The sequence below is a fragment of the Lytechinus pictus genome, chromosome 18 (assembly GCF_037042905.1).
Source record: "Lytechinus pictus isolate F3 Inbred chromosome 18, Lp3.0, whole genome shotgun sequence".
In the NCBI taxonomy this organism is placed as follows: domain Eukaryota; kingdom Metazoa; phylum Echinodermata; class Echinoidea; order Temnopleuroida; family Toxopneustidae; genus Lytechinus; species Lytechinus pictus.
In genome coordinates this window covers 10,957,869-10,981,568 of record NC_087262.1, presented here as the reverse complement: position 1 = coordinate 10,981,568, position 23,700 = coordinate 10,957,869, and the positions used below count along the sequence as shown (strand labels likewise).

Here is a 23,700-nt window from a genome sequence, read left to right as displayed (position 1 = left end):
TGATTACTTTATCTTAATGTTGCTTCCTACTTTACCTTGCTTATGTTTTGAAAACCTAGTGAAGATCCTTGGATGTTGGAAAACTTTGATTATTTTTAATATCAAATTTTGGTAAATGATACGGCCTCTATTTTCTTCATTTGATTTGACATTTCTGATTTTATTAATATACTTTATTTTCAACCATAAATCAAAGTGCCAGTCTATTCTACATTACATTGATGTGTGATGGACATACATGTAGTTCATGTATTAAAGCGATGTCATGATATTTGCTACAAACTAAAGAGAAAAGAAATGTGTGAAACCCAAATAACAAAATTTTTCATATTGTATGTGAATTTCACATGCCTTTAGTACATTGGATCATTTCATGAAAGGACTTGTCAGATGTTTTATCCAATATTTACCATAGTAAAAGTCAGATGCTTGGGCCTCTTAGTCAATCATAACCAAGGAAAGATGTGAGTTCTGACAACTTTTTGGATGACAAATGTTGATGAAATGCTTCCCTTGGCCCGTAACACAAAGCTTAGCAATCATAGAAAAATATTTTAGGATTGATTGCATTGACCTCGATGTTAATCGTAAAAATCAAGAAGTGTATGATCACTCACTAACCTTTGTGTTACGGGACCCTGTTACATTGAAATTCAAAGACTTACCGTTTTCTTTTCTTGAACTCCGATCAGGTGATCGATTGCTGCAGGTCAACGGGGCATCGCTGACCCAGGTCACTCACCGGCAGGCCGTGGAGATCCTCCGCCGGGCCAAGGACGTCAGCACCCTCGTCATCGAACGCGGCATCCCTCCAGCGGCGACCAGCGCTCTCCCCCCAACACCGGTCCACTTCCAACAGCCCCTGAAACAGCAGGGGGAGGATGCTGCACCCGAAGGGGGTAAGGAAACTGGTGGTGGTAGTGGTGGAGGGGGGCAGCTGGATACCAGTCCTAGCCCGAATATCTTGCCAGAGAAAGAAAGTGAGTGTATGTTCAATTCTAAGCAATTCCATGAAGTAATCAACATTTTTTTGTGTCAAATCAAACCCACATCCTTCAGATTGAAAGACAAGAATCATAACCACTAGGCCATGACGCCTCCATGTAGCTTTATATATATGTTGCTTAGCCAGGAATCAACCTTGTAAGATCACACATAGCATCAGTGTATAATTCACCATGAAATGATGATTATATTCTGCTTATCAATTTTTAATATCGTGATAATTTCAAAATCGACATTTCTTTCTGACCATTCCTGCATTATATAAAAAGTTTTTTTTGCACATGAATTTTTGCTTGATTCCAACTTTAATTTTCTAGATTATTTATGCATGTGGGGACGCACTGTCTCATTACATGTATGTGAAGTGGAAATACCAAGTACATGTATTGTTTTCATGAAAACTGCTATTATCATTAATTCAATTCATTTCTCACAATCATTCCCAATGCAGACCCCAATCTCACCTCGGCTGATGAACATCACGAAACCGACTTTGCCACCGAAAATGAAGACCTTGATCTCGGAACCGCTGACGAGGAATACGAGACGGGATGGGAGGATGACGACGACGGTGATGCAGCGGTCAGTAAAAGTGACCCATTGACCATCGAGGAGCCTTTCGTGCGTACACAGAGCACAGTCCAACAAGCAATGGCGCCCCCTGGAGGGGGCACTTTGCTTCCAGAGATTAAAGGTGATCCTTCAGAAAACGAGAAAAGTAAATTCCAAGATTCTTTTTTTAATTTTGGTGTCGTGACTGCCGTGAAGGTGTAACCTTGTAGATCCTTCTGGACTCTCCTCGCATGGCTTTCCTATTTTTGTCTGAAGATGGAGTGGTAACGTAGAAACTTAATTTGGAATTTAGCAATAGTAATAGAATACAGAAATTGATTAGTTTGTAACATATTCTTTTTCTTATCTGTCCTAAGAAGGTTTTCATGAGTATTCATTCTAATCTCTTTCTTCCTCTTTCTTTTTCGTATTCCTTTGATCTGTGCATGGAACTTCCAGTTGTCCTATATGTAAAACAAATTACTTTAAACTGTTGCAATTCACTGTTAAATGTGTATGATTTATTCAGGGCAAATCTTGCTCATCTTCTAGTACCAACTTCACAAAAGCTGGACAAGGTGTATTTGCATTTTGGCACATTTTGTTGGCTCATAATTGATACTTTTCAAGAATTTGAGTACAACTAAGGTGTATTGCTTCTTTCTTTCTTGGCTAAATCTTTATATCTTTACAGTGTACATGTATTTTCTCCTGATTATTTGTACCATTCACAGACATATTTTTCTTTTCTTGTTTAAATCTTGTTATATGTAGAATATCAGTTATTTGTTGTTGTATGAAGTCAGATGGCGTAGGGCAATGTTGTACTGTAAAATTGATTTCTTTACAATTCGTCAGAATAACTTCTTTCTTCACTTTTATTTTTTCAATGAGTTAGTCTTTTTTCTAGTGTATTTCTGTAAAGTAACTTAGATTTTGATTATTGTGCTTCCTTACTGTCATTGTGGATTTTGAGTTATTTTCCTTGATGTCGTTAGTAGTAGGTTTTTACAGTTTTTTTTTTTTTTTTTTAAGTTACAATTTATGTAATATTGATGTAGTAGGTGATAGATCACATTGACTAGATTAGATATTAGAGAAATAATTCTGACATTGCAAGTCTAACCAAAGTTACCCAATTTGTACATTATATTATTACTTGTTCTGAGTCATACATGTACCATTATAATAATAATTTTATGAAATTATTTACCTCTTGTTTATCATTTGTTTGGCATAACCATTATGTTACAGTCCTAGATTATGCAAAATTGTGTTATTTTATCCTCTATAAAAAAGGACATTGGTTGAAAATATCAGTTGTGAATGGATATTGTAGATCAATTTTACCACAGCAAAACAATCTGCACTTTCTGTGGCAAGAAGCAGACTTGGGGCCCCATCTTACAAAGGGTTGCGATAGATTTAAATTGTGTACTTAGGGAAAATTTAAATCAGTTGCAATTTTAAGTGTTATTTGAGTCAATCGCAACTCTTTGTTAGATTGGGTCCAGCAATTACTGGTAAATTTACATGTGATTGCAAGGCCATGACTGATTTTAGGGACTAAATTGCAAGTTTCGTACAAAGCCCTGAAGTCAAATTTCAAAGTCAAGGAAATATCTGTTGTCTGAAGTGATTTGATTAAGTATAGAGAATAGTTGCATGTTTTTGACTGATAATGGTCGCCTATTATTAATTACATTTTCTGTTTATCCTTCCCTGGTTGTGTAGTTGATCCAGACATAGATGACACAGAGCCACCGGTTAGTCCCTCCTCAGACGACGTGGCCCTGTCCCCTACCGACATACACAGAATAGGATCACCTCGATTCGGGACGCAGCGCAAGAACAGTCTCGGCGTCATATTCCACCACGACCTGGAAGACACCATGTACTCTATCCGGAGGACATCATCGGCAGCGTCGCTAGGAATACACTCTGAGCATACAGAGTCGGACGATGCCAATAGCCTCATGATGCCGTCCTTCGCGTCGCACGCAACCACACCGACCATCGAGGCATTGCACGATGATGACTTCCGCACCCCGCCTCTGACGGATGACGACTTCGGAAGCGAGAATGAAATGCCAGATGTACCGGACAACGAGACTGCTGATCCCCCATCTCGTGGCTCTGTCACAGAATCCCCGTACCAATCTGATGGCTATTCGGATGAGGTGGACGACTACCTGGCAGAGATTGCCTCACCTACATTGAGTACTCGCGAGGCAGATACGCTGACTCCGACAGCACACTTGACGGGGATGAGGAAGGCTGAGAAGCGGAAGTCCTGGATAAGCATCGCAAGCAGTCACTCTCCTGCTCCGACAGAAAGCACACAGTTTGGACGAACGGAATCCTCTCCCCGATCAAGCCGAAGGTCACAGACATCGCCTCTCTCCGAGTCGGCAGAATCTGAAAGCGAAGAGTCCGAGTCCATGGCATTCAGCGATAATGACATTGCCGGACATTGGTCAGATGAGGAGGACCACAGGCTGGTCAAGCCCAAATTGCCCGCAGAGAGCACCCCGAAAGATCCGAACTTTGTCTCGCGACTAGCCATGAAGTTGCCGACAAGCCCGGAACCCATTTCGGAGAACATCAGCGACGCCGCTCCATCATTACCGACCATGTCCCCGCCACACTCTTCCCGTTCGTCATCCCCGACGGCATCCCAAGCCAGCCAGATATCGGTCACCAGCCCCACTGCCCAGGAGGAGGAAGAGGTGATGTCACCTAACTCCACCTTGAGCAGTGTGGGTGCCCTGACCCTGACACAGACGATGCTATCACAGACTATGATGTCCACTGGATACATGACCGAGATTGACATGCCAAATCTGCCTTATGTTACTGCAGGTGAGACAAAAAGGGAATATGTGACTGCCAAGCTCAAAACCTACAACAAATCAGCCAAAATGCACTTTCAATTTCAATAGATTGCAAAAAGAAGATCCTTATTGTACTGTATGCTGCAAATTGATTTATTGTAAAAATATGAACTCAAAACCATAAAGCAACATGATATGATGTAGATAAATTTAAGATTCTCGAACAAGGAGAAAATGGTGTTTGAAGTTTGCAGTCTACTCAAGCATGAGATTTGCAAACCAGCCCAAAAGAAATTATTTTGATAGAATTCTTGTATCCCTTGCTTGGTTGGATTTGATGACTCCATATTTTGACACTAGGGAGAAAAGAGCTCTTTCAAATGACAAATTTTTCTCAGTAATGATGATGAATTATTTTGTCAAAATTGATTGGTTTAATTATTTTGTCAGTATTGATCTATTGCATTATTTATCAATTTCTCATATTTTTACAGGGTGGCTTGTGATTACCCAATGTTGCTGGTTTTCACTTTGTTCCTGTTACCATGAAAGTACTAATAAGTACAGTATGAAGCATCAATTAATGATTTAAGAAATTTAATAAAATAAATTTGTCAATTGATCTTTCCTCAATTGGTTATTAATGGTTTAATTTTGTAAATGATTTTGATAGCCATATCATTGAAGAAAAGGCAGGGGTGTGAGAGTTCAGATTTTTTTCTGATTTCAGATTTTTTTTTTTTCAGCTCAATTTCAGCTTATTTTTTACCTTCCTCTGTACAAAAAGTATGGGAGCTCTTTCTATTTCAGACTTTTTCAACACTCTTCAGCTTTTTTCAGATCTTTTTATTTGTGACCACTCACACCCCTGGTACTAATAAATACAGTATGAAGCATCAACTAATGATTTAAGAAATTTAATAAAATAAATTTGTCAATTGATCTTTCCTCAATTGGTTATTAATAGTTTAATTTTGTAAATGATTTTGATCGCGATATCATTGAAGAAAAGGTCACCCATGCCTGAGTAGCCTTCCTGAACACATCAAAACTTGTACAGTATCTCTGTTGAATGTAAATAAATCTGCTCAAAAGCTTTATTATTTGTAGTTATTAATCTTCTGTGCACCTTGAACACTCTGCAGAGTGGTTTGGCAAGTACATTATTTGTTTTATATTTCTGCTTAAAACTTAGTATATTTTGATCCCTATTGTTACAGACAGCTATTAACCTATGATATTTCCTGTATCCAGATAACACCTTTGAAGTGCAACTCAGCAAGGGCTCTCAGGGACTTGGCTTCAGCGTGATGGGGGGCAAGGGGACCAATACCGACCCCAGAAAGTGCCTCATCCGCATCAAGAAGCTCTTCGCCGGTCAGGCCGCGGCTCAGAGTGGCCTCATCGAAGAAGGCGACGTCATCCTCGCTGTCGACGGCGAGTTGATTCACGATGCCACGCATCCGGTAAGTCAATACCAAGAATTTTCTATTATGTAATCATTAACTACATATAAGAAACCCTCCTTGAATAAAAAAAAAAACTACTTGAATAACAATTCTTTGGTTTGTGCGAACGTTTAAGAACCCATTTCCCTTGTATAAGAACACCCCTACACTTTTGTAATGCAAGATTTTAGGCATGCAATGGGTTCATACTCGACATAAGGCCGTTAACCTCTAGATACATGTAACATATGATATTCCTCACTCATTCTGCCAGTGAAAATTCCCTGGGCGTGTTAAGTAGTGTAAATTAAAGTTTCCAGTTCGGTGACATAAAGTTATTGCATGTAGGTGTGATTGACTGGTGCATGTTCAGTGTGTAATTTTGAAAGCATGATGCTTCAAGTGGTCCGTTGTTCGTTCCAGCTTCTGAGCGATGCTTTTATCGAGTCTGTTTAAAATGTTGCCCTTCTAAACGTCAGATCAACATGCCAAATCAACTGTCGATTGACCTAGTTTTCTACTGTACCCCCTCCCAATCCATCGTGTAGTATCATTTACATACACTACCTCTGTATTTGTATTGATTGCAAAAGGTTGTAAGTTACAAAGATTCATTTTTGTACATCTCGTAAAGAGTATGGAATTTGATTGCTCTGAGAGTGTACCTCTACATTGCTGGGCCTATTGCTTTGGTAGATTTTAAGAATACATGTAATTGATACATGTAAAGAGATGAGTGGATGACGACAGGAATAAAGGAAAAAGAAAAGGGAATGGACTGGATAGAAATGAAAGGATAGAATATGAAAGAATGAAGGGAAGGAAGAAAGGAAAACAGTAGGAAGGAAGGAAGGAAGGAAGAAAGAAAGAAAGAATTTAGCAAACAAATAGAGGGAAAATGAGAGAGGGGGAAAAACAGAGCGAAAGAAATACTGAGAGATGGAAAGGGTATTAAGCAAGATTAAATTTTATTCAATCTTTTGACTATAATATTTTATATATCGTTTAGAAATTACAAAAAAGAGTTGTAAAAGGAAAAATCTATATATTTTTAAAAACAGTGTTGTTAAGAAAATATCTCAATCTTTGTATGATATTGTTTACATCTTTTTATCAATAAAATGTTTTAAAAAGAAAAAAAAAGATTGAATTTTATAGATAAATGAAATTAAAAGTGTGAAAATATTGAAGAAGAAAACATTTGAAAAAACAAGTTTGCCAAAGTTCTACTCAAACGTTGTCCCTTACTCCCTTCTTCCATGTACATCATATTGAAGTGCTGAATATAGGTTTGAATGCTCATTAGAAGAAAAGCCCTCAATGATAAGAGATTTCCTCTGTGATCCCCCTCAAAACAAGGTATTGATTTCATGTTGTTACCCCTTTCACATTGCCTTATACATGTACATCCTTGCCTACAAAGCACTTTTAGCTGATAAAAGGAATTTATTTTTTCCCCATTTAAGGTGCAATCTATTTTTTTTTAATAATTATGTATTTCTTTTTTTTCATATTTTTTGAAATTGTTATATATATGGAAATCATCAGGGACACTATTTGGATCTCGTATGCGTAACTTGGGTTTGATTTAAAAATTGTGGTCTAAAGTTCCTGTTTAACTATGGATGGCCAACTGTGAAAAAAATTCTGGTAACAGGACAATTTCATTTTATCTGCTCATGTGACACAAAATATAATTGTCAGGAAATAATCAAGGCTTCAGATTATGGGCATTTAGTTCAACTTTAGTTAGTACAATTAAAATTTGCTAAAAACACAATTTGCATTAGATTTGTACATGAAATTTATTTTTGAGCAATTTTAGGTTTGACATGAACTTACAAAATGTAGTTTCGGAACCGTGTATGCTGGGGTCGCAAAGTTGATCTCAGAAGTGGAATGGGACTTGAAAGAAAAATTCTTGTAACAATGTGGCGCAAGCTTTATATTTTAAGATTTAATCTAAAAAAATATCCAAACTTAGGGACCATTGGGATGATGACATTATTTTTTTAGAATTTTAAAGGCAAATTGAAAGAAAATATAGTTGCACAGTTTTATCCAGTTCAAAACCTGTATCTTTCATTAATAAAAATATAATAAAGTTCTTGGAGAGGATACATTATGTGTGAATGCATGGGGCTGTGCACACGTTTCTTCTTCTTTTTTTTATGGAACAGGAAATTGAGTAATGTGAACATGCTCATGATTATCAGCTCTTTACGAGCTTGTTATTATTGAGTGAATAATTGATGGGATCCTATTTTTCCACCCCTTTTTGTCATTCTAATTACTTGTCCGATTCATCCATAGAAAAAAATGAAACCACAAGCTATTTTTGTAGGCGGAAAGAGATCATGCGTTTGTCCCTGCTTATTGTTTACGTAAATAGATTGATTGATCGCACTTTCCGAATGCTATTCAGTTTTTAATAGAATTTCCAATTATTGATATGTGCAGTACATGTACATACAGTGTATACTTTACGTTTTTAGTCATTGATAATTACTAAAGGATGTGAATGATTAATATTCAGTGACACAGGCTGAATTTTGAAATACATGTATATTAATGATTTTTTTTAATTTTTTATTCATTTTTTGATAAAATATGAAATGTTATTCATCCAAATGTAGTGTTGCATGAAAATCGGGCAACAGTTTCGTATAGAAAAGTGTTTACATGCCGTACGTTGGCATGTCGTAACATAAATTTGTTTTTTTCAATTTTTTTCGTGTTCTTGAAAGAGACATGTAGTAATTAGCCATCATTATTTATTGAAAAACTACAGATAAAATAAGATAAGAATGAATAGCATTGTAAGTTATGGTCTCTTGTATTTACAAAAAAAAATTAAAACAAGATCTTTATTCAATTTATGTCACTTCAAAAAAATCACAGAGAGGTTAGTGTCCCATACCCCCACCCCCCCCCCCCCCCGAATAATGCCCTTGTACACACATATTCAATTACTTTATTTTAGCTTCTTTACATGCTTTGTGAGAACGTGACAATCATTAAGGTATTAGTTTAGGTTAGATATTGTAAAAAGAATAGAATTCTTGTTTTAAATGATAACACGTTTTCAGTAATCAAGAGATTGTATTGTGGTTTGAAATTGCTGATATGGTTTCGGGTATTTCTATTGTTTTCTGCTATATAAAGTAATCATGTACTTAATTGGGACCTCAGTCATCCGATATCAATTACATTACAATTATTGTAATCCCAACATGTCTGCTTATAAATTGAGACCATGTTTAGCAAGTCTTCCCTTGAAAAAATGCAAGGAAGTACATGTACATGAAACCTTGAATGAACAATTTTGTTAAATTCTTATGCTTTGGACATATGATGGAAACATGTAGAAAGGGGTTGCAACACGGGGGAGGGGGAGAGAAGTGGATCACCTCTTCCCTATGTTTTTTTTTTATTAAAGTAGTGGAGAAAAAAAGATCAGTAAATTTCATGATTTTATAATCATTATTTTGTTGGGACTTAAATTTGGGGTTATTGCAAAACATGAATGTTTTGTAAAAATAACAATTTCCAGAAAAGCATGATGATGATGATAATCCCCAGCATTTATATTGCACCATATTTCTGTTAAAAACTTTCCGAGGTGCAGGCTCATCCAGTTCTTTAGTTAAAGGAGAATGAAACTCTTGGAGCAACTTAGCTTTTGTGAAAGCAGAAAAATCAAAGAATAAGATCAACAAAAGTTTGAGTAAAATAGGACTAGCAATAGAAGAGTTATGAGCATTTGAATGTCGAGATCACTAATGCTATGGAGATCCTCCTATTGGCAACGCAACCAAGATCTATGATATCACAGATGAACAACTCTCCCCTTTTGGACACTGAAAATATACCCCAAAACATCTCTTTTTGCTCATTCTAATCATATGACAAACGATTCATCAATGATATAATGTTGTGAAACCTCTGTACTTGTCCTCTCATAAAGAGAACACCTCACCTTGTGATAGATTCTATAAAAGTGAGAATATAAGTGAAATAAGTACTAAAGCAATGAGGGAGTTGTACGTGTGTGACATCACAGATCTTGGTCGCATTGCCAATGGGAGGATCTACATGGCATTAGTGATCTCAATATTCAAATGCTCATAACTTTCTTATTATTCATTCAATCTTCCTCAAACTTTCAACAATATGTTTCTTTGATTTTTCTCTTTGATATGGATTCAGCTGGTTTCAAGGGTTTCATTCTCCTTTAAATACAATGTAAGACTATGAATCTTTGCATGATATTGACCAGAAATCATAATTTCTCCAAAAATGCAAATTGATGAAACATAATGACTTCATTCAAATTCCAGAAAAGTAATATTGCAAGAAATCAAAAGCCAACATTCATGTTAGAATTCCTTTCAATTGCAAAATGAGCAATCTTCCCAACATACTGTCTATAATTAGTGGGAGCTTAGCCTTGAGTGGGACTGCCTTAACATGGTTTTAATCTACGTCTGGTTCGAAGATAGTCATGAACGGATTAGGATAGATATCGCCATCTTGGGAGTAAATGTTGATGATTTTGAGAGGGATCAGTTTGAGAGAAAACATGCAAGCTTGGATGTGAGGGATCATTAAAGAGGAATTAAGAAGGGATTAAGATAAAGTGGATATTTTGGGCCTTTCATTATATATCAATGTGAGGTAAATTTATTACAGATGTGGTGCTCTAGTCAATTCGTGTTCAGTATTTCTACTGCAGGCACGGATCCAGAGTCAGAATTCTATGGGGTGCAAATTTTGTCCCAAAATTTGACCAATAAAAAAAAAAGATCTTCAGTACAAAATGAAGGACATTTTGTCTCCCGAAAAAGTTAATCCCTCATTTCACATGGTGCGCGACATTTAAAGGCATTTACAAGGTGCACCATTATAATTTCAAGCCCCCCCCCCCCCCCCCCGTCCCCCCGATCCACACCTGATCTTACCTTTATTTACACTGAATTTATCTATTTTTATTTTTCAAAAATGTTTGCACACTGAATTGATTATGAAGGAATATTGATTACCGGGTATTGTTTTCTTTTTTATATATTTTCTTTGAAATTTGCTTTCCTTTTTGCCCTATGATTTTAAAATGGAGGAAAATGACAAAAAGTTTGGAAATATGCAAAATCGCTGTAAAGTCAATTCAGGATTTATTTCCAATTCATGAATAGAATTTGATTAATTAATGCCTACAAGTATAATATAATTTCTTTCAAATTGTTTGTTGGTCTGATAGTGCTTTTTGCATTTGCATATTTCATCTTTAAGGATTTTTTTTTTCTTCAAATGAATATGTGCTCACAATGTTACCCTAGGGCCATAGTGCATGGAACATATCAAAATCAATCCCTGGAAGTTACTTTCAAAATTAAATTAAAGTCAGGTTCTATAGTATGCAGGGGGGCTTGATACCTATTTTAGGATATTCCGAATCAAATTGTGAGTGCTCGTGTCCCGCTACTAGTAATCCTAACAAGGAAATGTGCATTGTCTCATGTGACAGTAGGCCTATTCACACTTTAAAGAAAAACTTTTTAAAAGTAAACAACTTCTGAAATCTAATCAATCATTTTTTAAAACACCATTATACTACTCTTCCCTGAACAAGAAATACAAGTCCAAAACATCCAAATAAGTCCATTTTTTTGCACAAAAGGAGTGACATCACAATTTTTTATTTAAATCTGTCCATCTTCATGTTCCACTTCCCAAGAAATCACAGATTGTTTTACACATTTTTTTTCATTTGTGCTTTCTATCTTGAGACTTTGATTGGCCCACAGTCTTTTATTGTCTTGTGTCAGGATTTGTTGGTCAGAAACGAATGTTGCCCATCACGGCAGAGCATTATTTTTGCTTCATACCTGTATCTCATTCACTTTTCAGCCTACACCATAATGTTGCTTAGCTTTTTCACTGTGTCTGAACACTCCTTTAGTTTGCTGATTTTTCCAGATGTGAATGGACCTATCTTATGGAGTTCATAACCTCGTGTTGTAGGGGGGAATTTTTAGATTTGGGGTTTTACAGGCTATAAATGGCCTTATGAGTTCTCTATAAAAAGGGAAATGCTGTGAAAATTCCTTTATCTCTGCAGACCGAGTTTGTTGGTTTTACAGGCTAATGTGAAAAGGTCTATTTTTAATTCTCATAAGTAGCTGCAGACTGCGTTTGTTGGTTTTACAGACTAGTGTGAATGGCCTTTTTTGAGTTCTCTTAAGGGGAAATGTTGTAAAATTCCTTTTATCTCTGCAGACTGCATTTGTTGCTTTTAAAGGCTAGTGTGAATGCACCCTATCTTCGAGTTCATACCCTATTGCTTTAGGGGGAAATGTTGTTAAATTCATTTATCTCTCCCGACTGACACATACTGTGTTGATAGAGCTATCATGTTTGGGACATCCCATATTTAACCTCTCATGTGCCAACGATTCAACAACCACCAAAAAAAAAAATCCAAGAATCACACATTCCCCCATGTGACATGCTTCAGGGTGTACATGTTTCCAAGCAAATTTTCTTTTCCTGTAACAAGTTTCTTCTCTTGTTTGGACCGGATCTATTTTTGTATGATTGAATAAAGATTTTCTTTAACAATCTACATGTGAATTCCTGAATAATGTTTTGCATTGAAATTTGACATCAATATTTCTTTGGAAAATTCTGCTTCGTTTGTGCTTGTGGAATAATGCTTTGGAAAAGTCAACCCTATCGGTTGAAAAAAAATTATTTTTCGAACAGACTGCTTTCTTCTATGGTTCTGGAATAATTTGGATTAATGCACCTTCACTTTCAATATGCAGATATTTGAGTTGAATTAATATTTGTGATCTAACTGTCCAATTGAATAAATATGACCAATGAGTGCTGGATGTTTAATTATGGACAATTGGAATTTTTTTGCACTTGTGCCTTTTTACAGACAAGTAGAATTGGAATAAACATCTAAATGAAGTCTGTTGATTTATTAGTTCGCTTTTGGAAACAAAAGGTATGAATATTCTCAAATGGCATTTCTATTTTTCATTTAAAGCCTTATTTTGATGAGGATATTCTAAATTTATCATTGTACTGAATCGGATCGATTCACAGGGAAATTAATATTTTCTTTATTTTCTTTAACCTATTTGGCCTTCTTATTCCAAATTCTATATTTGATACATGTATTTGCAATTTGTAATGCCCCTTTTTGTCTCACCTGCATAGCAGAGTGAGACTATAGGCGCCGCTTTTCCGACGGCGGCGGCGACGGCGGCGGCGTCAACACCAAATCTTAACCTGAGGTTAAGTTTTTGAAATGACAGCATAACTTAGAAAGTATATGGACCTAGTTCATGAAACTTGGCCATAAGGTTAATCAAGTATTACTGAACATCCTGCCTGAGTTTCATGTCACATGACCAAGGTCAAAGGTCATTTAGGGTCAATGAACTTAGACCATGTTGGGGGAATCAACATCAAAATCTTAACCTAAGGTTAAGTTTTTGAAATGTCATCATAACTTAGAAAATATATGGACCTAGTTCATGAAACTTATACATAAGGTTAATCAAGTATCACTGAACATCCTGCATGAGTTTCACGTCACATGACCAAGGTCAAAGGTCATTTAGGGTCAATGAACTTTGGCCGAATCGGGGGTATCTGTTGAATTACCATCATAACTTTGAAAGTTTATGGATCTGATTCATGAAACTTGGACATAATAGTAATCAAGTATTAATGAACATCCTGTGCAAGTTTCAGGTCACATGATCAAGGTCAAAGGTCATTTAGGGTCAATGAACTTTGGCCAAATTGGGGTATTTGTTGAATTACAGCCATAAATTTGAAAGTGTGTTGGTCTAGTTCATAAAACTTGGACATAATAGTAATCAAGTATCACTGAACATCCTGTGCGAGTTTCAGGTCACATGATCAAGGTCAAAGGTCATGTAAGGTCAAAGAACTTTGGCCACGTTGGGGGTATTTGTTGAATTGCCATCATATCTCTATAAGTGTATTGGTCTAGTTCATAAAACGTGGAAATAAGAGTAACCAAGTATCACTGAACATCTTGTGCGAGTTATAGTAGTTTTCAAAATCAGCACTGCTGCTATATTGAATCGCGTGATGCAGGTGAGATGGCCAGAGGCATTCCACTTGTTCTAATTTGAAAGGACTGTTACTTACTTTTCTTGGGGCAAGTATAACCCATAATAGCCCTTTTTGTATTTTCACCCTGTTACTCCTACCTACATGTAATATTTACCGGGATTTTAATGCACGGTAAACCATATGCAGGAAAATATAATGGTGGCTCTTTTTCATTTATCATGGCTACTTTTGGGGGCTACCACCCATAGCCCCCACTTATAGTGTACATGTACTTTAAACCACCCTGTTCTGATAATAAAAGAGTTTGTTAAATGTCAAGTCCACCCCAGGAAAACGCTGACTTGAATGAATAGAGAAAAATCAAACTAGCATAGTGCTGAAAATTTCATCAAAATCGGATGTAAAATAAAAGAAAGTTATGACATTTCAATCTTTCGCTTATTTTTCACAAAACAGTGATATGCACGACTAGGTGAGTCAGTGGATGATGTCCATCACTCACCACTTCTTTCGTTTTTTATTGTTTGAATTATACAATATTTCATTTTTTATAGATTTGAAAATAAGGACCAACTTGACTGAACCATATAGTATTAGACAATGCTAGCTCCACATGTTCAGGAAGGAATTAATCATTGTTTCACTTGACAATGAGGAGAAAATAAGAATATTTCAAATAATGAAATACAAAAGAAATAGTGAGTGGATGATGTCATCAGTTTCCTCATGTGTATACCAACCAGGATGTGCATATACATATAAGCGAAACTTTAAAATGTCATATTAAACTTTCATATTTTACATCCGATTTTGATGAAATTTTCAGTGTTATGCTTGTTGGAATTTTCTCTTTTTATTCAAATAAACTTTTTGTTGGGGTGGACTTGTCCTTTAATGCACGGTGAACCATAGGCAGAAATATAGAATGGTGGCTCTTTTTCAGTTATCCTGGCCACTTTTGGGGGCTACCACCCATAGCCCCACTTATAGTGTACATGTACTTTAAACCACCCTGTTCTAATAATAAGAGTTTGTTAAGAAACATTGTAGGAATGGCCGTTGTAGTATTATGAGGATAAAGAAAGGAATGAGTATTATGATAGAATGGTCGTTGTAATATTAAGAGGATAAAGAAAGGAATGAGAGTATTTTGATAGAGGCAAATCATTAAAGAAGATATGTTTTATTCCTTATTTTTTGTATTTTGATATTTTAATTTATTTTTGTAAAATGCAGGAGACTGTTGCGAAGCTGAGAGGTGCCCAGCAGAATGTGAAACTTCTTCTTTGCCGACCCAGCGATGAGGAGCTTCTCAGACTTCTACAAAGGGTGAATATAAGATGCTGAATGGGAAGGGTACTCCATGCTCAAAATAATATGTGAACATATATGTATGGAGTAAAATTATGATAAACAAAACACTGAACATTTCATCAAAATTGAACAAGGAATAACAAAGTTATGACATTTTTTAAATTTTGCATAGTTTTGGTGAAACGGTGAACTATGCATTTCTACATGAATATCTGATGATGTCCTCTCCCTAATTTAAACAAAAATAATGAAATAAAGAATTGTATTTATTTAAATTTTGTCCTCCAATAATGTAAAAATAGGTTTCACTTCTGATTTAATGTCTACGATCATCATTGCTTAAAGTTTTTAAAAATTAATTGAGGTTTATTAAAGGGCCGTCTGCACCATCCCAAGTTTTCAAATTAGCGCGCTATTTTTGATCCGGCAAATTATCCCGATCTGAAAAATCTCGAGATTGTTTGCAATGGAGACGCAATTATCGCGCTAGTTCGCAGGATTAATCTCGAGATTGCAATCCCAAGTCAACTCAGGTTTATTTGCAAAATAGCGCGCTATTTTACAAATTATCCCGCTAATTCGCAGGTGCAGACGCACTCGAGATTGGACTCGGGGTAATTTATTCATGACGTCAGTCCATAATGCAATTCGCGGTCCACTTCCGCCTTGGTCAAAACATAAACACATCGCGATCGTACCGAACTCATGCACTTTATACACTCGAATAGATCTTATCGCAAATAGCGTTCATCGTTTCCCCAATCAGCAACTATGGTGTCCCACCAGTGAATGGATTTTGGGAGAGACCAGACCGATAGGGGGAGGCGCTCATTATCGACGATGGTCGTAGTCAATAACAACACTGACAGCAGTGTCGTCTTATTTATTTATTTATTTATTCATTGCAACCATGACAGTTGGATTATTGACAATGCAAAGTAGTACAATTGAATACACAGTTACATATGAAAAAAATATTTAAAAACTGGTTAGAATTATGTAACAATATAGTGCTGTATAGTACATTAATACCAAAACAAATAGGAAAATAACCAGCATAAAAATGAAAAAACTGAATATGAAGAATAAGCAGGGAATGAAAACAAGAATATCTATTCAAAGTTGAAAAAATACTCACATGAAACAGGGGGGGGGGGGCAAAAAACCTGAACCGCATTTCTTTATAAATGATCAAACCAGATTATTCAGAATAAATTAGGATAGTTAATAGGTAATTCGGATGGGAAGGAGGAAGAGATGGGGAGAAAGTAATAAGGAATATGAGAAAGAAAAAAGAAAGGAGAAGAATAAAAAGAAGAAAAAGAAGATGAATATGAAGGAGAAGCAGAAGAAGAAAAATAAGAAGAGAAAAAATTAAGTTGAAAAAAAGGAAGTAGAAAGAGGAGGGGGAGTATGAAAAAGGGTAAGGGGTCAAAAAGGAGAAGGAAGGAGGAAAGAAAGAAAAGAAGGAGAGAGAGAGAGAGAGAGAAGAGGAGGAAAAGGGGAAGGGAGCATAAAGAATGAACCTGGAAGATATTACACATTGTATCACTTTCAAGTATACAGACTTAACATGATAGCAAATCTGGGAATACGTAACATTTAAATATAAAAATGTATGTATAACATCAAGAGACTGCTCGATCCTTTCAATTTATGGGTAATAAACAAACTCATTGTCTAATGCGCTAGAGACTATATTCTTGTTATTTAAGGTTGTACAGACACCAGGGGATAAAACTCTGTACATTGAACGAAGAATACATCACTTCTTCACTCGCTGAGCGCGGCTGAGCTGAGAGGATTGTTGCATAACACCGGTCGAATCGATTGCATATCGCGGGAAGTTATTCAAAAGCGCGCGCCGTTGAAACTCCAAGATCCGAAAGTGCGCATGCTCGGAATATCCGGCCTGTTGCCTCGCTCGAGCAGGAATCGCTCTTCTTGCGATGATGGAGACGGGGTTTCTTGAATCTCGAGATTAATCGCGAAGAGGGCCAATCGGGCTAAAATCTCAAGATTGAGCAAACTCGGGATGGTGCAGCACCGCCTTAATAGAAAAACAAATACAATACAGTCGTCAAAGGAACAATACTGCATTGTTTACATAATACATGAATGTGTTTAAAAAAAAACAGATGGGGTGAACTTATTGTACAGTACGCAAGAATTGTGTAATTAGTCTTTGTATCCTTTGTTATTATATCATAGATTTATGATTGAAAATGTAGAAAGATTCATACCAGTAAAATATCGAGGGAAAATCACCCTCCTTTTAAAGTTACTTTTAAAAGCCATTTTTTTCGGCAATGATATTTGAAAGAAAGACATGGTTTTGCTGGATGGTGAAATTAGTCACAGGCATGCATTATATATAAACTTATGTGTTTGGAGCATTGTGGCCCAGTGGTTTAGTGTCCAGACTTTAAAACATAGGGTCTTGGGTTCGAATCCCAGCCATGGTGTAATTTCCTTCAGCGAGAAATTGTTCTACATTGTGCTAGCTGCATTCAGCTCATGTGAGGTAAACGGATACCCGGCAGGATCAATTCCTGTAATGCACCAAGCACCTTAAGCAGCTGGAGCTAAAGCTGGGTTATTATATAGTGTGCCATGAAATAGGCAACTAAATGTACTATCTGCACCTCATAAAGTGCTATATAATATTATTTAAGAGTAATTAGAATGTAATAGGGAATTGCTTGTTATTCATTCTCACCATGTCTGTTTTCTGCAGAGGCTTGAAGAATCACCATCTAAGCAAAGAGCATCCCCTCCCGCTCCCTTGGACACGCCCCCTGCTGGCAACAGTTCAACGCTACTCTCTAGCCCTTTCAGCTCCCCGCCCCTCTCACCGGACCCCAAGGTCACCCCTACCGCCACTGAACCCCCGCCCCCACCACCACCTACCTCCCCTCCTCGCTCGGAGGGCGAAGACGACGGAGAGGATGTCACCGATCAAGGTCCACCTTCGGAGGGACTGTCTCCCGTGTCCAGGCCATCTCCAGTGTCCAAACTGGCAGCTGTGGACAAAAGTGCCTTTTCGGAGGTGTCACCTGCCCTTCCCAAGCTGGGAGCGGTGGACATCAAGTCAAAGATCCCGGTCACTACCAAGAGGAAGTCTCAGGATTTGGGGGTGAAGGGGAAACCCCTCCTCTCTCCGTCGTCCAGTACGGAGAGTTCTCCCCGAAAGATGCAGCAAATCATGTCGGAGCCGTCAATCGATTTCGATGAGGTAAAAATTGTTGAAGTTAACTCTATTTTGAAGGGGAAAATTTTACACCGTATCACGTGCAAGAAAACAAATATTTGTTAGTCTTGATAATTTTGAAAAATATTGGAATTCATCTCCAATGAAAAAATATGTTGCTTTTATAAGTTACCTATAATGGCTGTCCTGACATACATGTAGAAACATTCTCTTGTTTCTTTGTACAAATATTCATGCTTTCATTAATGAGCATTCCAATAGCCCAATGTCTGTCGCAATATAGCAACAAAGTTATTGGTTGTCTGAATGCTTCTTATAAACATGCATGCTTTTGGACGAAAACACACCAATAATTTAATGACCATCACGACATAGCAACTAAGTTTTGGTTCTCTGGCTGCTTCTTACAAACATTCATGCTTTTAGAGAGCAAATAAACCAATAATCTTATACCAGTCCTGCCATAGCAATAAGTATTTTGGTTTAGTTGCCTCTAACAAGCTTTCATTCTTTTTTAACAGACATACCAATAACCAAATGTTTTCCTGACATAGCATCAAAGCCATTCCTCCTCTGGTTGCTTCTTACAAGCTGTCATCCTTGTCGCTGGGAACATACCAATAGTCCAAATTTTTCGCTTTCTTTTTTTTCCAGTCCGATGTCTTTGAGGTTCACTTGGTTAAACCTCAGCGCGGAGGCCTTGGCTTCACTGTGGCAGGGGGAGCCAATACCGGAGGATGTTATATCAAAGATATTCTCCAAGAACCTGCCATTTCAGATACAAGACTCAGGAGAGGCGACAAGATCTTGGAGGTATGGTGGAGACAAAGAAAGATGTTTATTTTTTTTGCTTCCATTTTTATCAGAATCCATAAGACATTTATTCACAGCAAATACAAAATGAATGATTATTAAAATTGTCAAAACTTAAAAACAATTTTAATGAACAATTGATACATATTTGTTAACGTTGGTTCTTCATGAGAAAATATGCTTTGATATTTACGTGTATGGGAAGCTTTCGCTTGTGAGGCTGCAAGTTCCATCAAAACTTTGTCATACATGTAGATAACAAAGGTCTGACAAAGCTTGTAAACTAGCTAGTAAGAGCTTGCTAAAACAGGTGAAATTGTGTGATTGCAAAAAAATAATGTTTTCATATGTCATCACACCAATGCAATGGATATTTTCAGTGAGAAAAGGTCTTCTTTCATTTTTTGTCACTTATATGTTGCATACTTTATTCATGAGCGGATAAGAGTTTTATAAAGAGAGGTTACCAAAAAGTAATTTTGCGAGGAATGATTATCTATGTTGCAGAGAAAAAATATCACATTCCTCAATAGAACATTTTTGTCATGTAGAATATACAGTCCAACAAAGGGCAAACGGGTTGTAATTGTATATTTGATATATTTTCCTTGTGTTTCCAGGTTAATGGTCGGAGTATGAAAGGAATGAGCCACTTTGATGCAGTTTCCTTCCTCCGTATGACCTCTAGAGAGGTCACTCTGAAGATCGTCCACCCATCGCCCAAGTCCGCCAAGGCCACTCCGTCCCCGACAAAACCAGTCAAGGCTGACTTCACTGCCTCTCCTGTGCTGAAAGAAGATGCCATTGTTCCTGAAGCGGCGGTAGATGTTGAAGCTAGTCCAGCACTTGCAAAAGCGAAGAATGATGGCAGTGACGAGGATGGTACAACGTTGCCATCTGCTAGTGAGAACGATGATGATTGGTCGGATGTAGCGTCTGTAGAGTCCATGACGCCAGCGGCTAATATGAACCTGAGAGAGGCATTCCAAGCGAGGTCAACGCATGAGAAGGCTCGGCAAACCAGCGTGGATGACGGAGATGGGGAAGGGTCCGCACTACCTGATGCGCCGCGGCTCGAGGACCTACCTACGGTACGCATCAAGAAGAATGACAAAGGTCAACTGGGGTTGCTGCTGGGGTTGGAGGTTACGGACCAGGGGTCGGGGCTGTTTGTCAAAGATGTCGTGAGCGGCCTTCCAATGGCCCAAGACGGAAGCGTTCAAGTCGGCGATCAGATTCATTTCATCAATGATCAATCTGTTAGTGGAATTAGCATGGAGAAGGCCAAGAGCCTTCTTGCAAGGGTGCCCTCTCTTGTTGAACTTAAGGCAACTCGGTAAGAAACTCTGCTCTTTGATTTTCACAATTTATGGTAGGAAGAATCCACGTGTCATTTGCTCTACTAACAAGTGCTCCCATCGAAAACCAAAACATAGGCCCCAACCTCAAACTTTTCAATTTAATTCAATTTGTTCAAGTCCATAAAGGAAATTTGTTTCAGGATTTACATACATACATGTCATGACAACATCTAAAAAATACATGAGTGAAAGACATACAAGTATCAACGGCAATTATAAAGAAATTGTGCACCATTACAAAAAAATATATACAACATGATATTAACAAAGAAAACTCCTACAAGGCACCATCTCCTCCCCTGCGCGTACCCAACAAGAAGGTGAAAGAATGTGTCAGTGTGAAGAGAGAGAAAGGCAAGAAGAGCAGGGAGAGGAGAGAGAATGGAGAGGGGAGATTACTCCCGGAGAGAAAGGGAGGCAGCGGGAGGGGGGGCAAGACATAGCACGACCTATATTGCACACTGCATTGAGATAATTAGATATTGCATTCATTTCAAGTACCGTACACTAGCGACTTCCAAGCATTGATCCCAAGATACAATACAAAGCATAAATAAAATGTGACCAAGGACCTATTAGAGTAGTATGGTTATAAATAAAAGTAAAGTATGACCATGGAACGCTAATATAAAATTTTACAGCAATCGGAATTGAAAAACATATCACAACAAATACCCTAACCCATTTTATTTCGAGAGATGGTGATTCTTCCAGTCTGAGCAAATACTAGGTCACCGTAGTTTATAAATGCTGAAGTTATATCACACTATACTACATGCATGCGTATCCTCTTTCATTTTCTAACCCACACTACTGCCACCACTTCAGAAATAAGACCCCAGTACAACCAAGAGGACAGCGGCCAATCTCCACGACATCCACCCTGGAGCCATCCGAGACAGGAGATGATGATGATAGAATCACCCGATCGGCCGATGGGGATAATGATGATGAATGGATGACAGACTCCAGTGAGCCTGTTAAGGAGAAGGGTGTGCCCTTAACCCTCCCTGCCACACCCAAGGGCGAGGAACCAGAGGTGGGAGGGAAGAAGGTCTCTCCCGCAGGTTTCGACCTCGATCTTGGTGACGTGTCGGAAGAAGAATCTGACTGGGAGGTGAGTTCTTTGCTTTTGATTTGCTGTTGTTGAACGTTTCCTTGGAAGCTACAATTGATTAGTGATCTTCCATAATACATTCAAATCGATTCAGGGGCCCTTCTTACAAAGAGTTACGATTGATCCAATCAATCGTAAGTTCGTATTTCTATGGAAATCCATCAGTGTCATAAATTTTTCTACAGGAAATTTGTACAATGTCCTTTGTAAACAAAGAGAAGCACAGTGAATTTTTAAGAAAACAATTAATGCATGAATATACATCACAGCTAGAAAATATTTTGAACAAACATGCATAATACATGTTGATGTTGCTGGCCGTCCATAGTTGCGATTGATGGGATCCATCGCAACTCTTTGTAAGAGGGAGCCCAGATCTACCAAGCCAAATAGAAAAGTGGTCACTGGAGACAGGTGGCCTTTACAGACAGGTTCCTATAACACATATTCCTTTTAAATGAGAGAAATTTGATGGCCATCAAATACATGTTTCAATTATAGACAGGTGGTCACCAAGTCAGGTTCGACTGTAGTCACTTTTATGCAATAACCCCAGAGCTCTGTGTCATGAACAGTTGTTGTCGATCTAATGATTACTTTCCAATTGATACTTTTGTTTTATGGACGCTTTTTTGGTAGTGATCAGCTATTGAGCATTGTTACCATGGTGGTTACCATCGATATCAAGTCTCCACCAATGTGCACGTATAAATATGATCTTCATTGGCTGCCTTTTTACAAGGGATCACACCATAACAAACCCGCATTTTTTCTCGCATAGGATTTGTCTGTGAGCGATCGAGAGGAGGTTAGCCGACTCGACGAGGTCGGTGACATCATGAAGGATCTAGAACAGAGTCACGGAGGATATACACCTCGGCCGTCAAGCGATAAAGAAAGAAAGAGCTCCACTGTAAGTTCTCAATTTCTACTTGTTCTTAGAATATTATAGGAAACTAAAACCTTGAAAAGAAAAGTTTATTGATAAAAGTAGATAGAGAAAAACAGTTCTCAGAAAGTTCCATCAAGCTGGTTACAAAATTTAAAAAATGAAAGGTTAGAAATTAATATCTAAAGTCTGCATAGAGATGTTTGATTATGTGATTTACCCTGTACAGGTGTGGAATATTCAATCGCTTCTTTCTTTTGTTTTCCAGCGATCCGTTACCAGTCTCCATGATGTACCTACATGTACATCTCCTACCTCCATCACCTCTCCTCCGCTAAGCCCTATTTCTCTGAGCACCATTCCATCCACGGTCAAGGCTTTATCATCTGTGACCGATGGCCCGTCTCCCTCTATACCCAATGGTGCTAGCGACCAGCCTGATGACGACCTGAACAGCTTTGGCTCCGACGAGGCCTTCTCGCCGTCCACCACCCCACAGACTCTATCAACACCTGAGCAATTCAGTGGTTCCCCGCAGAGGCTCCGCCACGACTCCACCGAACCAGAGCTGGAGCCGGAACTCGCCCAGCTTCCTCCGCTCCCGTTGGGCAAGTCACCGGCCTATGACCCATCCTCGGGCTCGCCGAGGGGTATCAAGTCTCCACTGAGTAACTTTCGGAGGCAGATGTCATTGAACGATGCGAGGGGATCGCCCACTGGTAGTGAGTTTTCAACATCGGCTAGGATCGGGACTCCGACAGGCAGGCCTCCGTCAGCTCAAGGAAGTGAAGGAGGAAACCTCAGTATAGGAGAAGTAAGTTCGTGTCACCATACCTTGATTTGATATTACTTGATTTCATTCAGTTTATTGAGAGAATTAAGCCAATATTCAAAATGGAAGCCACAAGCTTATAGAAATATAATTTATTGGAGATTAATAACTACAAATATCATTGTTAAGAAATATGATTTGATGACCTTCAATAATATATCATATCAGATAATGAAATAACAATGGCAGTTCATTAGTTCACAGTA

The 23,700-nt window shown here is 37.9% G+C and overlaps 1 protein-coding gene across 4 annotated transcripts in view; it reads left to right on the top strand.

Annotated features, from left to right (window-relative positions):
- Positions 1–23,700, top strand: part of LOC129281542 (tyrosine-protein phosphatase non-receptor type 13-like) — a 68,692-nt gene that overhangs the window by 24,761 nt on the left and 20,231 nt on the right. For 2 of the 4 annotated variants that reach the window (XM_064112937.1, XM_064112934.1), the window contains exons 24-34: positions 693–980; positions 1,457–1,723; positions 3,292–4,419; positions 5,646–5,857; positions 15,194–15,286; positions 18,009–18,506; positions 19,137–19,295; positions 19,916–20,631; positions 21,485–21,773; positions 22,555–22,686; positions 22,931–23,476. In XM_064112937.1, the coding sequence (XP_063969007.1) occupies positions 693–980; positions 1,457–1,723; positions 3,292–4,419; positions 5,646–5,857; positions 15,194–15,286; positions 18,009–18,506; positions 19,137–19,295; positions 19,916–20,631; positions 21,485–21,773; positions 22,555–22,686; positions 22,931–23,476 (4,328 nt within the window). The remainder of the gene's footprint in view (positions 1–692; positions 981–1,456; positions 1,724–3,291; positions 4,420–5,645; positions 5,858–15,193; positions 15,287–18,008; positions 18,507–19,136; positions 19,296–19,915; positions 20,632–21,484; positions 21,774–22,554; positions 22,687–22,930; positions 23,477–23,700) is intronic. The other 2 variants (XM_064112936.1, XM_064112935.1) reach the window with 2 other exon arrangements.